This window comes from Salvelinus fontinalis, chromosome 35 (assembly GCF_029448725.1).
Source record: "Salvelinus fontinalis isolate EN_2023a chromosome 35, ASM2944872v1, whole genome shotgun sequence".
In the NCBI taxonomy this organism is placed as follows: Eukaryota; Metazoa; Chordata; class Actinopteri; order Salmoniformes; family Salmonidae; genus Salvelinus; species Salvelinus fontinalis.
This window is the reverse complement of record NC_074699.1, coordinates 21,810,130-21,825,986: the sequence shown is the minus strand read 5'-3', so window position 1 is coordinate 21,825,986 and position 15,857 is coordinate 21,810,130. Positions and strand designations below refer to the sequence as shown.

Below are 15,857 nucleotides of genomic sequence, written 5' to 3'. Positions count from 1 at the left end.
GAACTGTAAACTCACCTGGAAGTAACCTGGCCTCTAACTTCTTGATAGGTGGCTGTGGAATTTTTTTCAGTTCAGTCTGCATGAAAAGTAAAACAGAGACCCTTTGTTAGTCTATAATAAGCAAACTAAATGCACAGCATATACAGTAGCTAGTGAATTAACAAGTAATCCTACCTAGCTAACTACTCAGTAGTACAAGTTACAGTATACTGAGGACAAATAACGTAGCTAGTAAAGTAAGGTTACTCACCTGTAAAGGCGGAAGGTAGGATTTAAAGGTTGGTTTCATGGGCTTCACAGAAAACATTATTAATAGCTTGAGTCCAACAACTAAAGTTGATTAATGGATACTCCCAAGACTTCAGTGAGAAAATAATGTCAAAATGTAGCTAACGTCTAAGCTGGATAGCACAACAGCTCAAAAATAAACGGCTAAATATGTCAAGTAGTCAAATACAATCCATTTTTCGAGATAGATTTCTCCATTTGGATCAGGCTGAGATAGCTGGCTGACTATCCCCTTTCGTGTCAACACACAGCTGTTGTGCTGTGCTGGCGAGCTATGGTTATCCTCCTAGCGAGCTAGTAAGCTAACATTGCAGTTCGCTGCTAGCAAGCAAGTTTTAGTTCGTGAAACAACTTGGTAGAGCTAACTATCTAGCAAGCATTCCATTTGCAGAACTTTGCGAACGCCTTGCTGCAGAACGTTGGTTCATTCATTAGCTTGCTGGAGAAGAACTCCACAACGTAAACCCTGATGGCATACAGCAGTGATACCTTTCGAATTTAGCTAGCTAGCAGCATTATATCCAAAGCTTTGCTATCCTATTCGCTTTATAGACACAGCGGCCATGTTTACCTTCGGGAGGAATCAGATACAGACAGGGGAGGAGTTTCGGGGCGGGCTATGTTGCACCACCAAGTACAGACCTGGGACCAGTTTTAACTGACTGCTTTCCAGACTATACAATTTTGAAAATATAAACGTAGGGGCCTTTTGACCTACAACTGAGGGCATGGGAGAGCCCCATAAAGTGATTTCTCTCGCTCTTGATTCCTCAAGCATCTTCTGATCCATACATATGTCGACTTGGGGCTCATTATACACTTTCCCCAATTGATAATCAAATTGATATTGCAAAGATTGCATATCAAAATAAAAAATCCCATTAATTTTATTTATGCAATGTTTAGTCAATGTTACATAATAATTAGGCAATCAAACATACAGTATCACACACTATCAGAGAAACATTAAGCACAACTGTAGGACTAAGCACTACCACCATTTAATGAAAATGTTCAATCCAGCATGAGTGGATCCAACACCATCATTAAGTTTGCCGATGACACAACAGTGGTAGGCCTGAACACCGACAACGACGGAAAAGGACTACAGTAAAAAGAGTACCGATCACGCCTCCCATTCTCATCGACGGGGCTGTAGTGGAGCAGGTTGAGAGCTTCAAGTTCCTTGGTGTCCATATCACCAACAAACTAACACGGTCCAAGCACACCAAGACAAGAGAGCACGAAGAGGGCACAACAAAACCTATTCCCCCTCAGGAGACTGAAAAGATTTGGCATGGGTCCTCAGATCCTCAAATGGTTCTACAGCTGCACCATCGGGAGCATCTTGACTGGTTGCATCACTGCCTGGTATGGCAACTGCTCGGCACCCGACCACAAGGCACTACAGTGCGTATGGCCCAGTACATCACTGGGGCTAAGCTTCCTGACATCCAGGACCTCTATACCAGGCGGTGTCAGAGGAAGGACCTAAAAATTGTCAAAGACTCCAGCCACCCTAGTCATAGACTGTTCTCTCTGCTACCGGCAAGCGGTACCGGAGTGCCAAGTCTAGGTCCAAAAGGATTCTGAACAGATTCTACCCCCAAGCCATAAGACTCCAAAACATCTAATCAAATAGCTACCCGGACTATTTGCATTGCCCCCCCCCCCCCCCTCTCTCAATGAAATGTATTTATAAAGCCCTTTTTACATCAGCCGATGTCACAAAGTGCTACACAGAAACCCAGCCTATAACCCCAAACAGCAAGCAATGCAGATGTAGAAGCACGGTGGCTAGGAAAAATTCCCTAGAAAGTCAGGAACCTAGGAAGAAACCTAGAGAGGAACCAGGCTCTGAGGGGTGGCCAGTCCTCTTCTGGGCTGGGCCGGGTTGAGATTATAACAGTACATGGCCAAGATGTTCAAACGTTCACATATAACCAGTAGGGTCAAATAATAAGACTACCTGGCCACAGAGGTTGTAGAGGGTGCAACAGGTCAGCACCTCAGGAGTAGATGTCAGCTGGTTTTCATAGCCGATCCTTCAGAGTTAGAGACAGCAGGTGCGGTAGAGAGAGAGAGTCAAAAACAGCAGGTCCGGGACAAGGTAGCACGTCCGGTGAACAGGTCAGGGTTCCATAGCCACAGGCAGAACAGTTGAAACTGGAGCAGCAGCACAACCAGGTGGACTGGGGACAGCAAGGAGTCATCAGGCCAGGTAGTCTTGAGGCATGGTCCTACTGCTCAGATCCCCTGAGAGAAGAGAGAAAAAGAGAGAGAGTTAAAGGGAGCATACTTAAATTCACACAGGACTCCGGATAAGACAGGATAAATACTCCAGATATAGAAGACTGATCCTAGCCCCCCGACACATAAACAATTGCAGCATATTATCTATGCATAGTCACTTTAATAACTCTACCTAAATGTACATATTACCTCAATTACTTAGACTAACCGGTGCCCCCGCATATTGACTCTTTACCAGTACCCCCTGTATATAGCCTCGCTATTGTAATTTTACTGCTGCTCTTTAATTATGTTACTTTTATTTATTTTATTTTTTAGGTATTTTTTCTTAAAACTGCATTGTTGGTTAAGGGCTTGTAAGTAAGCATTTCACTGTAAGGTCTCCACCTGTTGTATTCGGTGCATGTGACAAATAACATTGATTTGATTTGACCCCCATCCCAAACAAACCCCTGGTGGCCCCACCCCAACCCCGGTCTAAACACAATATCTACATGATATGAGTAACTATTGGTTGTTAGTAATTCATACTTTCGTTCCAATCCTGAGGTGGTCAGGTGCATGATGTCTGTGTGGCCTGGGGGTCAAAGGCCTCATATTCAGTATTGAGCATGACCACAGAATAGGGCTCGGCAGCAACATCAGCATGTTCCTCAGCTCTGTTCTGTGCAGTGTTCCTCGGCCCTGTTCTGTGCAGTAACAGGATCTCTCACTTCAGTCATCTTCAGAAGTGATTAGGGCCCCTCCTCCTCTCTTCTGCTCACAGCATATGGGGAGCCTACACCCAGAAAGAGGAAGTAGTGGAATTAGATGGGTTTGAGCTGCAGTCAGCAGCACTGTATTTCTATGAACAAATTCACACATTCCTATTATGGAATAAACATGCACAATGCACACTCACAGTCTGAGTCATGTGTCTGCTCTCCATCTTGATCTCTGTAATAGATCAATAATAAGTATTATCATTCTAAAATAATTGTGTATTGTATTAAATCATTAGTAGCATGTTTTTTAATTTTTTTATAACCTTTATTTAACCAGGTAGGCCAGTTGAGAACAAGTTCTCATTTACAACTGCGACCTGGCCAAGATAAAGCAAAGCAGTGTGACAAAAACAACAACACAGAGTTACACATGGGATAAACTAATGTACAGTCAATAACACAATAGAAAAATCTATGTACAGTGTGTGCAAATGTAGTAAGGTTAGGGAGGTAAGGCAATAAATAGGCCATAGCGGCAAAATAATTACAATTTAGCATTACAACAACTGTGTTGTCTTGACTCAGGTCAATTTGCCCAAGACCCTCTTCACATTGCAGTGGTATCTCTACTTCTTTGTCTTCTTGATACATTAGATACGTTTTCCCTTTGAGAAAATAAGGTTTCCAAAGTTACAGTAGAATCAAGCTCCTTGATTGTACCCACAAACCCAATCATTGAAGTTTGACTAGCTTGTGAAAATAATTGCCTATCTTGACATTTCCCCAAGATAATCATCAGCTTGATGATACTTACAATAATAACTTGTTCTTGATTTACAGAATGAGGAAATAGAGCTGCCTGTGACAGGAAGACAGAATGAGCAGACGTGTGTGGTGTGAGTAGGTAATGTGACTGGTATAGTTAAAAGAAGTAAACTATTTCGCTGATTAGTTGTACTATACATTTCGTTTAAAAAAATAATCTTATTTTAAGAGTTAATCATGTAAGTCTCTGTCACGTTCTGACCTTAGTTCCTTTTTTATGTCTTTATTTTAGTTTGGTCAGGGCGTGAGTTGGGGTGGGCATTCTATGTTGTTATTCTATTTTTTGTTCTGTATGTTATATTCTATGTGTTTGGCCTAGTATGGTTCTCAATCAGAGGCAGGTGTCGATCGTTGTCTCTGATTGAGAATCATACTTAGGTAGCCTGTTTTCCCACTATGGGTTGTGGGTAGTTTATTTCTGTGTCTGTTTCACCATACAGGACTGTTTCGGTTGTTTGTTCGTGATTTTGTTCTGTGTTCATTTGATTTATTAAAAATCTAATTATGGACACTTACCACGCTGCACATTGGTCCGATATTTCCTACTCCTCCTCAGACGAAGAGGAGAACCATTACAGTCTCGACATTTTGTCCATTAATGATCAGCATAGGACAATTCCCATTATGTAAATATATACTATTCCATACAATGTACTGTAGATAAGACTAAAACATTTGTTTTTGGATACGACATAGTCGTGATTCCAAATATTCTCAAAGTAAATGTAACAATAAGAACATTTCTAAATTCCCCCGTTCCCCTACCATTTTGCAGCATCAAATTTCTCTGGGCAAAGTTTGTGCTTAACTTTTGCCCTGCAGATGGCGCTACTTACCTTTTTTCCTGCCATTGCCATGCACCCAGCTCTTCAGAAGGGCCCAACTCCGCAGAAAATCATTCTCCCACCAACGGGTGACGTTTTTTGTTTCATCCACCAAGCAATGAGTTTTTGTGGAGGTCAATGTGTCGAATTGACAACAAAAAATGTATGGCTTATTTGCTACGTGAGGTTTATTTGATCGAATAGAAGTTTCGTAATGCTTAAGTTGTTACGAGTGTACTGGTAAGTAGGAGGTGACATCCCGGCAACTTTGAGAAAAAACAATATCAGTTGTCGGTATGAGGCTAGTATTTTTTTGTTGTTGTATAATTTATATATAATATTACATTTTAAATTATAATACAAACATAGGACATCACTACACATGTATTTTCTCTGAATAAACATAAAATAACATTAAAAGTAAAAAAATAAAATCACAAGAATTGACTTTCAAAAGTTATTAAGGTACCTAAAATAAAATGTTATTAAATATTGGATTTCAAGTAAAAATATTTAGCATTTTGGGACAGATTTCAAATATTTGTTTGTGTATATAAAATTTAACAGAATATGAGGAAATTAGCGACTAATTTAGTAAGTTTTCATTTAAATAATAAAATTACATCTTTCATTGTAAATACATTGGTCTTATTGATGAAATTAAAAATGTAAATTAACTCGCTCCAAAATAACTTCAGAGACACACTCATAAAACGTGTATTATAGATTCCCCTTTATCACAGAAAAGCTAAATTACCTCTAAATCCATGAATTTAGGCAAGTTATTGCAAGGGTATATTTTGTGCAAGATTTTAACATGAATTTCTTTTACTTTATTTGATATACAAAATTTGTGACTGAGCAACAAAGCTTTCCTCCATTGAATTTCAGTAATATATGCAATCCAGAAGAATTTCCCTCTAAGAGAGGTCTTGTTCTTTGAGTGAAAAAATTATCTTATGAATGTGTTATTGCATTTCTTATCCAGCAGGGAGCAACCTTCTAACATAAATTGTGCCTCTATCTTGACACGTTCTCCAAAACACAAATTAGATTTCATTAATTGAGTAAGTCCTGAAGGTATTGCTTTGCATATAGAATTACATTCTTTATAATGTATTGGGAAGTTATATGTTTAAGAACTTTCTATAAGAGAGTATATTTCCTTTATCAAATAAATCAAACACAAATCTACTATTTCTTTCAAACCACTTAGGAAAGAACAGACTTGTTTTTAACAACAATATCTTTGATGTCCCACAGAAGTGGTATGAGGCTAGTAGTCTCCCTATTGAAATACAGGTGGTTGATGTCAACAACACTCATGGAATATTTAAAAAAAGATTACATAATGAGATGTATCCACCAATCCAAAGAAAGGATAGGCGGGAGCTAAACAGCTCCCCGTGCTGCTTTGTGGACATTGACTCCCATAGTTGGGGCGAAGAGACATGTATCTTGTTAGTATATCCATAATCTTTGCTCTTCATCAGCGATTGTTGTCTTTCACCAATGAGGTTCTACAGGTTTTTGACACGCACACGTGTCTGACAAGGATGTTGGAAATGCAGCATGACCTGTTACAGATTGGCCATGTTTGAGAGAATCAAAACGACTGCAAGGTGATCTATAAATCACCTTGCATTATAAATAACTACTTATTTATATATCAGTCAGTTACAATTTACCCATGATACATTGCAGTTTTGATCCTCTCAAAAACAGCTAATGTCATGGGCAGCCTGCATTCCATTGTTAAGCCTGTCAGACAGGTTACAGAGCGAGCAGTCTGACCACACCCCTCCCTGCACACTCATTTACGTTTTAGAAATTTAGCAGACACCCTTATCCAGAGCGACTTACAGGGCCAATAAGGGCACATCAAGAGATTGTTCACAGTTGGCTCAGGGAGTCAAATCTGATGCTTTTAATTGCTAGGCTACCTGCCACCTCACTTCCCACATTGCTGACCGTAGATGAGCAGACACTGAGTGGACTTGCAAAAGCTTTACAAATATCCATCAACCAAATTACATTAGAAATGTGGCTGTGAGAAACTGTGTCATATGATCAGGGACAAGAAAAACAAGACAACATTTTAAATCCACAATTCAATAAAGGCCTGGGCCATGACACCCACAGATCTGATCAATATTACGCCAGCAGCATACCATCCTGCATCCCACTGCTGGCTTGCTTCTGAAGCTAAGCAGAGTTGGTCCTGAATGGGAGACCAGATGCTGCTGGAAGTGGTGTTGGAGGGCCAGTAGAAAACACCCTTTCCTCTGGTCTAAATGTTTTTATTAATAAATATCCCAATGCCCCAGGGCAGTGATTTGGGACATTGCCCTGTGTAGGGTGCCGTCTTTCGGATGGGATGTTAGGTTAAACGGGTGTCCTGATTCTGTGGTAACTAAAACTCCCATGGCACTTATCATAAGAGTAGGGGTGTTAACCCCAGTGTCCTGGCTAAATTCTCAATCTGGCCCTCATACCATCCCGGTCACCTAGTCATCCCCAGCTTACAATTGGTTTCTTCATCCCCGCTCCTCTCCCCGTAACTGTTCCCCATGTTGTTGCTGTAAATGAGAATGTGTTTCTCAGTCAACTTACCTGGTAAAATAAGGGTAAAATAAATGTAAATTTTTTTTATTTGCACAACACCTCAGAGGGACATGCCAAGGGAGAAGGAGAGCAGGTCCAACTAGCATGCAGGCAACCTTCCCATAACAACACATATTTATGTATTTTATTTCACCTTTATTTAACCAGGTAGGCTAGTTGAGAACAAGTTCTCATTTACAACTGCGACCTGGCCAAGATAAAGCAAAACAGTACGACACAAACAACAACACAGAGTTACACATGGAATAAACAAACGTACAGTCAATAACACAATATAAAATTCTATATACAGTGTGTGCAAATGAAGTAAGATTAGTGAGGTAAGGCAATAAATAGGCCGTAGTGGCCTAGAATTTAGAATTTAGAAATGAGAAATTAAACACTGGAGTGATAGATGTGCAGAAGATGAATGTGCAAGTAGAGATACTGGGGTGCAAAGGAGCAATAAATAAATAAATAACAATATGGGGATGAGGTAGTTGGGTGGGCTACGCACAGGTGCAATGATCTGTAAGCTGCTCTGACAGCTGATGCTTAACGTTAGTGAGGGAGATATGAGTCTCCAGCTTCAGTGTTTTTGCAGTTCGTTCCAGTCATTAGCAGCAGAGAACTGGAAGGAAAGACGGCCAAAGGAGGAATTGGCTTTGGGGGTGAACAGTGAAATATACCTTCTGGAGCGCGTGCTACGGGTGGGTGCTGCTATGGTGACCAGTGAGCTGAGATAAGGTGGGGCGTTACCTAGCAAAGACTTATAGATGACCTGGAGCCAGTGGGTTTGGCGACGAATATGTAGCGAGGGCCAGCCAACGAGAGCATACAGGTCGCAGTGGTGGGTAGTATATGGGGCTTTGATGACAAAACGGATGGCACAGTGATAGACTACATCCAATTTGCTGAGTAGAGTGTTGGAGGCTATTTTGTAAATGACATCAAGGATCGGTAGGATAGTCAGTTTTACGAGGGTATGTTTCGCAGCATGAGTGAAGGATGCTTTGTTGCGAAATAGGAAGCCGATTCTAGATTTAATTTTGGATTGGAGATGCTTGATGTGAGTCTGGAAGGAGTGTTTACAGTCTAACCAGATACCTAGATATTTTTAGTTGTCCACATATTCTAAGTCAGAACCATCCAGACTAGTGATGCTAGACGTGCGGGCAGGTGCGGGCAGCGATCGGTTGAAGAGCATGCATTTAGTTTTACTTGCATTTAAGAGTGGTTGGAGGCCACGGAAGGAGTGTTGTTTGGCATTGAAGCTCGTCTGGAGGTTAGTTAACACAGTGTCAAAAAAAAGGCCAGATGTATACAAAATGGTGTCGTCTGCATAGAGGTGGATCAGAGAATCACCAGCAGCAAGAGCGACATCATTGATGTATACAGAGAAAAGAGTCGGCCTGAGATTTGAACCCTGTGGCACCCCCATAGAGACTGCCAGAGGTCCAGACAACAGGCCCCCCGATTTGACACACTGAAGTCTATCTGAGAAGTAGTTGGTGAACCAGGCGAGGCAGTCATTTGAGAAACCAAGGCTGTTGAGTCTGTCAATCACTGCATTCTTATTGGCAGAGTCGAAAGCTTTGGCCAGGTCGATGAGTATTGTCTTTTATCGATGGCGGTTATGATGTTGTTTAGAACCTTGAGCGTGGCTGAGGTGCACCCACGACCAGCTCGGAAACCAGATTGCATAGCGGAGAAGGTACAGTGGGAGTCGAAATGAGCAGCGCCCTTTCTGAATTTGGACAATCCCATCTTCCCTATGCACTCAAACCTTCTCATGGTAATGGGAATCTGCCACAGAAAACAGCCAGGTTATACACTGAAGGCCATACCCTTAATTACAATTAATCTCCCACACCTGGCACTGACAGGGCACAAGGCTGTGTTTACCAACTCAACAGATCCACCATGTTAGACTGCATTTACCCAGGAAGCCCAATTCTGATATTTTGACCAATTAGATTAGCTCTGAACTGGCGCTGATATGAAAAGGTCTGATGTGATTGGTTAACCTCTCTGGGATATTCGGGACGGTAGCGTCCCACCTACCCAACAGCCAGTGAAATTGCAGGGCGCCAAATTCAAACAACAGAAATCTCATAATTTAAATTCCTCAAACATACAAGTATTTTACACCATTTTAAAGATAAACTTGTTGTAAATCCAGCCACAGTGTGCGATTTCAAAAAGGCTTTACGACGAAAGCACACCAAACGATTATGTTAGGTCAGCACCTTCTCACAGAAAAACACAGCCATTTTTCAAGTCAAAGAGAGGAGTCACAAAAACAGAAATAGAGGTAAAATTAATCACTAACCTTTGATGATCTTCATCAGATGACACTCAGAGGACTTCATGTTACACAATTCATGTATGTTTTGTTCGATAAAGTTCATATTTATATCCCAAAATCTCAGTTTACATTGGCGCGTTATGTTCAGTAGTTCCAAAACATCCGGGGATTTTGCAGAGAGCCACATCAATTTACAGAAATACTCATAATAAACATTGCTAAAAGATACAAGTGTTATGCATGGAATTTTAGATCCACTTCTCCTTAATGCAACCACTTTGTCAGATTTCAAAAAATCTTTACGGAAAAAGCACACCATGCAATAATCTGAGTACGGCTCTCAGACACAAAAAACAAGCCATACAGATACCCGCCATGTTGTGGAGTCAACAGAAGTCAGAAATAGCATTACCATATTCACTTACCTTTGATGATCTTCATCAGAATGCACTCCCAGGAATCCCAGTTCGACAATAAATGTTTGTTTTGTTCGATAAAGTCCATAATTTATGTCCAAATACCTCCTTTTGTTCGCGCGTTTAGTATACAAATCCAAACTCAGGAGGCGCGGGCAAGTCCAGGTGAAAGTTCAGACGAAAAATCATATTACAGTTCGTAGAAACATGTCAAACGAAGTTTAGAATCAATCTTTAGGATGTTTTTAACATAAATCTTCAATAATGTTTCAACCGGAGAATTCCTTTGTCTGTAGAAATGCAATGGAACGCAGCTAACTCTCAGGGAGCGCGCGAGACTGAGCTCATGGCACTCTGCCAGATCCCTGACTCAAACAGCTCTCATTCCCCCCTCCTTCACAGTAGACGCCTCAAACAAGGTTCTAAAGACTGTTACCATCTAGTGGAAGCCTTAGGAAGTGCAATATGACCACATAGACACTGTATATTCGATAGACAATGACTTGAAAAACTACAAACCTCAGATTTCCCACTTCCTGGTTGGATTTTTTCTCAGGTTTTTGCCTGCCATGTGAGTTCTGTTATACTCACAGACATCATTCAAAAAGTTTTAAAAACTTCAGAGTGTTTTCTATCCAAATCTACTAATTACATGCATATTCTAGCTTTTAGGCCTGAGTAGCAGGCAGTTTACTCTGGGCACCTTTTTATCCAAGCTACTCAATACTGCCCCCCAGTCCCAAAGACGTTAAAAGAACAATTAGTGGGAAAATATCAGAATTGAGATGCCTGTGTAAACACACTCTATATAATGGTTTATATTCAATACTTACAATGGAATAAATTAATTGGGAACTCTTTCTATATTTGACACAGTGAAAAAATAGTGTTTTGTCTTCATCCCACTGCTACAGTTATTTGTGTTCACACAGTTGTTTTATCTGACACATGAGAACTCATTAAATGTCATTCTAACGTTCATTCACATGATTATTATTTGCGTTATGTTACTTACAGTGCCTTCAGAAAGTTTTCACACCCCTTGACTTTTTCCACATTTTGTTGTGTTACAGCCTGGATTTAAAATGGATTAAATTTAGATTTTTTTTGTCACTGACCTACACTCAATACCCCATAATGTCAAAGTGGAATTATGTTTTTCTTCTTTTTTTTTTTTTACAAATTAATTACAATCTTGAGTCAATAAGTATTCAACCCCTTTGTTATGGCAAGCCTTAAAGAAGTTCAGGAGTAGAAATGTGCTTAACAAGTCACACAATAAGTTGCATGGACTCACTCTGTGTGCAATAATATTGTTTAACATGATTTTTTATGACTACCTCATTTCTTACCTGTAAGGTCCCTCAGTTGTGCAGTGAATTTCAAACACAGATTCAACCACGAAGACCAGGGAGGTTTTCCAATTCCTTCGCAAAGAAGGGGACCTACGGGTAGATGGGTACAAAAAAAGTAATTGAATATCCCTTTGAGCATGGTGAAATTATTAATTACACTTTGGATGGTGTATCAATACACCCAGTCACTACAAAAATACAAGCATCCTTCCTAACTCAGTTGCTGGAGAGAAAGGAAGCCGCTCAGGGATTTCACCATGAGGCCAATGGTGACTTTAAAACAGTTTCAGAGTTTAATGGCTGTGACAGGAGAAAACTGAGGATGGATCAACAACATTGTAGTTACTTCACAATACTAACCTAATAGACAGAGCTTGCAACAAGGCTCTAAAGTAATACTGCAAAAAAATTGGCCAAAGCAATTCACTTTTTGTCCTCAATACAACACATTATTGAGTACCACTCTCCACATTTTCAAGCATAGTGGGGGCTGCATGATGTTATGAGTATGATTTTAATCGTTAAAGAATTGGGAGTTTTTCACGATTAAGAATAAACGGAATGGCAATATCAAAGGAACATGAAACTTTTTCTGCTCAATTTAGAACTTGTAAACTTGTAAAAGCTATCGCACGAGTGATCTAAAAGTATTATACCGTGTATAATGCTTGTACAATATGGTCCTCTTTCAGAATAAATTCTTATCAAATTCAAAACTCTTCTTTGTCTGATTTGATATCGCTACAATTTTTAGCCACAGCAAATGCGTTCTCCAACGTACCCAAAATCATCTGGTGTGATTCCCTCTGGAGTGACGCTTCCAGACCTCTCTCCTATTGGCTGAGGGCTAAAGACGAATTTTCCATTTATGGATTGTTTGGTCAGGCTGTTCAGTCAGCTACCAGCCTCGAAGTTTAACTTCACCGCTCAAACATACAACAGCAGCATTCGAGAGCCTGAGTTCAGTTCCTATGTCGATTCATGTTTAGACTATAGCTACAGAATGGACAGAGGAAGCTGGTCCTGAGGAGAATCTGTGTGTTCTTGCTTGGAAGGCGTCTGCGATCATATTGTTTATTTAGACTTTGTCTTGTTTGTTTTCTTAGCTGGCCAACTGCAAAACAACAACGTTTTACATTTTTTAGTAATAGACGACTACTGAGACAGCCCCTATTCAATACGGAATACAAGGATACATTGTAACTGTTTGGGGAAGGAGAAAGAATGGTAAGATAATTTAGCTTTTACAGACCATTTTTTTCTGGATAACATGTCATATGGATATGAAGGAACACGATAATGTCTCTTCTTGAAAGGGACGTGAAAGTTCTTTATAGATTTTTAAATATATGGAGGTCTGATGGATTCGTGACACAATGACTTTAAATATCATGTCAACATTTTTATAAATCGCAAGATCAGCGTATTCCTATTGCACAGATTAAATGTTCAATGCAAGGCGACAATGTACTTTTATGAAATATATTGTTAGGTTTTAGTCTAATGACCATATAATTTGTCTAAATTGTAAAATAAGGTTGAAATTGCATCCTGTAAATTGACACCAGAATATTGTAAGAAATGTTTAGCTAGTCATTCAACATGGTAATGTCGTCATGAGTCATAGCCTACTAAAGTGCTGCAAGAGTCATTTTTACAGGCTGATGTGAAGTTGCCTATTTTTAATAATAACATAGCGAGATGTATGAGTGCCTATTTCACGGAATTATATATTTAAGTAGACAGGAATTGAAATCATTAGATTCTGTTTTGCTACAGTGTAAAGTTAAATTCAAAGAACAACTTGGACTAAATGCCTCTTCTAGTCTCAATCCGATCTAGCAGGTTGTATGGAATGTTGATAAGAATGCAACAACAATCCAATCCACTATTTTCCCTCCTATTTGAGGAGTAACCTACCTACCATATGTTTATGATAAAAGTTCTCCCTCACACTCTCTCGCCCTCCCTCACTAACTGAGCAGGATTTTGTATGTGGACAGAGATATAGTAAAACATTAAACCAATAAAATGTTTTTGACAACAGTGTGTATCTGATACCAAAGCCTTAGTGAGACATGCTAAAGAAACTGGATCTTGGATCTCTTGAGATCAAGAGGGCCCAGTGGAAACAGTCTGCCGTGTATGTTGTTAAACTTGTTTGTTTACTCTCTGTGATACAGGTGGGTCACACCGCTTACAACTAAGCCAATATTGCATAATGGAAAAAAACTTCTAATTTGTAATTGTTGTCTACTCAACAACTTTCATCTAGCTTACCATAAAAGTGGGGGGGGGGAGGAGGGGGGGGGGTGTAAAAGAAAGGTGGCCTGCAGAAACAGTCCCTATAGCAACCACCTATACTGACAGACAGTCACATGCAGCTCCCACTTCCTAGGTACAGTGTTGGCACGGCCCTACTTTGAATAAAACAGGTTGGTCATGGAAGAGGAGACAGAGAACAGCCTGTGTGTTATCCACATGGAGACCGGTTTCTCCTGTTTACTGAATGTCATCCCAGAGAGTTATGGACAAAGTTGTCCCTGTTGCGTGGCCTCTTCCTTTGTCTTTAGACCACAGTTCATGAGGCCATTGACATTGTGGCAGATATCCCACTGTGGGTATCAGCTGAAGTACTGATTATTAAATCCAACAAGTCAACTGCATTATTTTGATTTAATTAAGGATAAATGTTTTTTTTAAATAATTTGTTCTGCTTGAATTGCCCAAATCCACTGAATGACTTTGCTTGACTTGTAATGTCATGTACTGTACACTGAGTGTACAAAACATTAGGAAGACCTGCTCTTTCCATGACAGAATGACCAGTCGAATCCAGGTGAAAGCTATGATCCCTTATTGATGTCACTTGTTAAATCAACTTAAATCAGTGTATATGAAGGGGAGAAGACAGGTTAAAGAAGGATTTTTAAGCCTTGAGACAACTAAGGCATGGATTGTGTATGTGTGCCATTCAGAGAGTGAATGGGAAAGAGAAAATATTTAAGTGCCTTTGAACAGGGTATGGTAGTAGGTACCAGGTGCACCGGTTTGAGTGTGTCAAGAACTGCAACACTGCTGGGTTTTTCACAATCAACAGTTTCCCGTGTGTATCAAGAATGGTCCACCACCAAAAGGACATCCAGCCAACTTGACACAACTGTGGGAAATATTTGAGTCAATATGGGCCAGCATCCCTGTGGAATGCTTTCGACACCTTGTGAAGTCCATGCCCCGGTGAATTGAGGCTGTTCTGAGGGCAAAACGGGGGGGGGGGGTACAGAGCTCAGTTATGTGGTACTGAGGGTTTGTTCCTTGGATTCTCTTGTGGGAAACTGGATCTACAGGCTCCATACACTGCTCTGCTCCCAGTGCACAGACTGCATAACAGGGTTGACCTGTTCTAGAGAGACAACACGTGGGATATGGACATAGGGCAGGGTTGGTAATGACAGTATATACACAGTGTACAAAACATTAGGAAGGTGTTAGGAAGGTCCATATCCCACGTGTTGTCTCTCTAGAACAGGTCAACCCTGTTATGCAGTCTGCTCTGCTCCCATTGCTCAGTGTATGGAGCCTGTAGATCTGGTTTCCCACAAGGGAATCCAAGGAACAAACCATCAGTACCACGTAACTGAGCTATGTACCTTGGCTAACAGTCGAGCTGAAAACGTAAAGTTATACAGTGCATTCGGGAAAGTATTAAGACCCATTGACTTTTTCCACATTTTGTTACGTTACAGGCTTATTCTAACATTTATTAAATTGTTTTCTTTCCTTCAACCATCTACACACAATACCCCATAAAGACAAAGCAAAAACTGGTTTTTAGAACATTTTGAAAATGTATACAAAATAAAATAAAAAACGGATCACATTTACATAAGTATTCAGACCCTTTACTCAGGACTTTGTTGAAGCACCTTTGGCAGTGATTACATCCTCGAGTCTTCTTGGGTATAACGCTACAAGCTTGGCACACCTGTATTTGGGGAGTTCCTCACATTCTTCTCTGCAGAGCCTCTCAAGCTCTGTCAGGTTGGATGGGGAGTGTCGCTGCACAGCCTTTATCAGGTCTCTCCAGAGATGTTCAAGTCTGAGCTCTGGCTGGGCCACTCAAGGACGTTGAGACCTTTAGCCACTCCTGTGTTGTTTTGGCTTTGTGCTAGGGTTGTTGTCCTGATGGAAGATGAACCTTCTCCCCAGTCTGAGGTCCTGAGCGCTCTGGAGCAGGTTTTCATCAAGGATCTCTCTGTACTTTGCTCCGTTCATCTTTC

The 15,857-nt window shown here is 40.5% G+C and overlaps 2 protein-coding genes across 3 annotated transcripts in view; one reads left to right on the top strand and one right to left on the bottom strand.

Annotated features, from left to right (window-relative positions):
* The window catches only part of LOC129834552 (myotubularin-related protein 10-like), a 30,235-nt gene extending 29,344 nt beyond the window's left edge, over positions 1-891 (bottom strand). The window contains exons 1-2 of the mRNA XM_055899651.1: positions 251-891; positions 16-76 (exon numbers count right to left, since the gene is read on the bottom strand). Of these exons, the coding sequence (XP_055755626.1) occupies positions 16-76; positions 251-307 (118 nt within the window). The 5' untranslated portion in view covers positions 308-891. The remainder of the gene's footprint in view (positions 1-15; positions 77-250) is intronic.
* Positions 892-12,464: 11,573 nt separating this feature from the next.
* The window catches only part of LOC129834547 (unconventional myosin-Ie-like), a 71,488-nt gene continuing 68,095 nt past the window's right edge, over positions 12,465-15,857 (top strand). For both annotated transcript variants that reach the window (XM_055899644.1, XM_055899643.1), the window contains exon 1: positions 12,465-12,804. In XM_055899644.1, the coding sequence (XP_055755619.1) occupies positions 12,802-12,804 (3 nt within the window). In that variant the 5' untranslated portion in view covers positions 12,465-12,801. The remainder of the gene's footprint in view (positions 12,805-15,857) is intronic.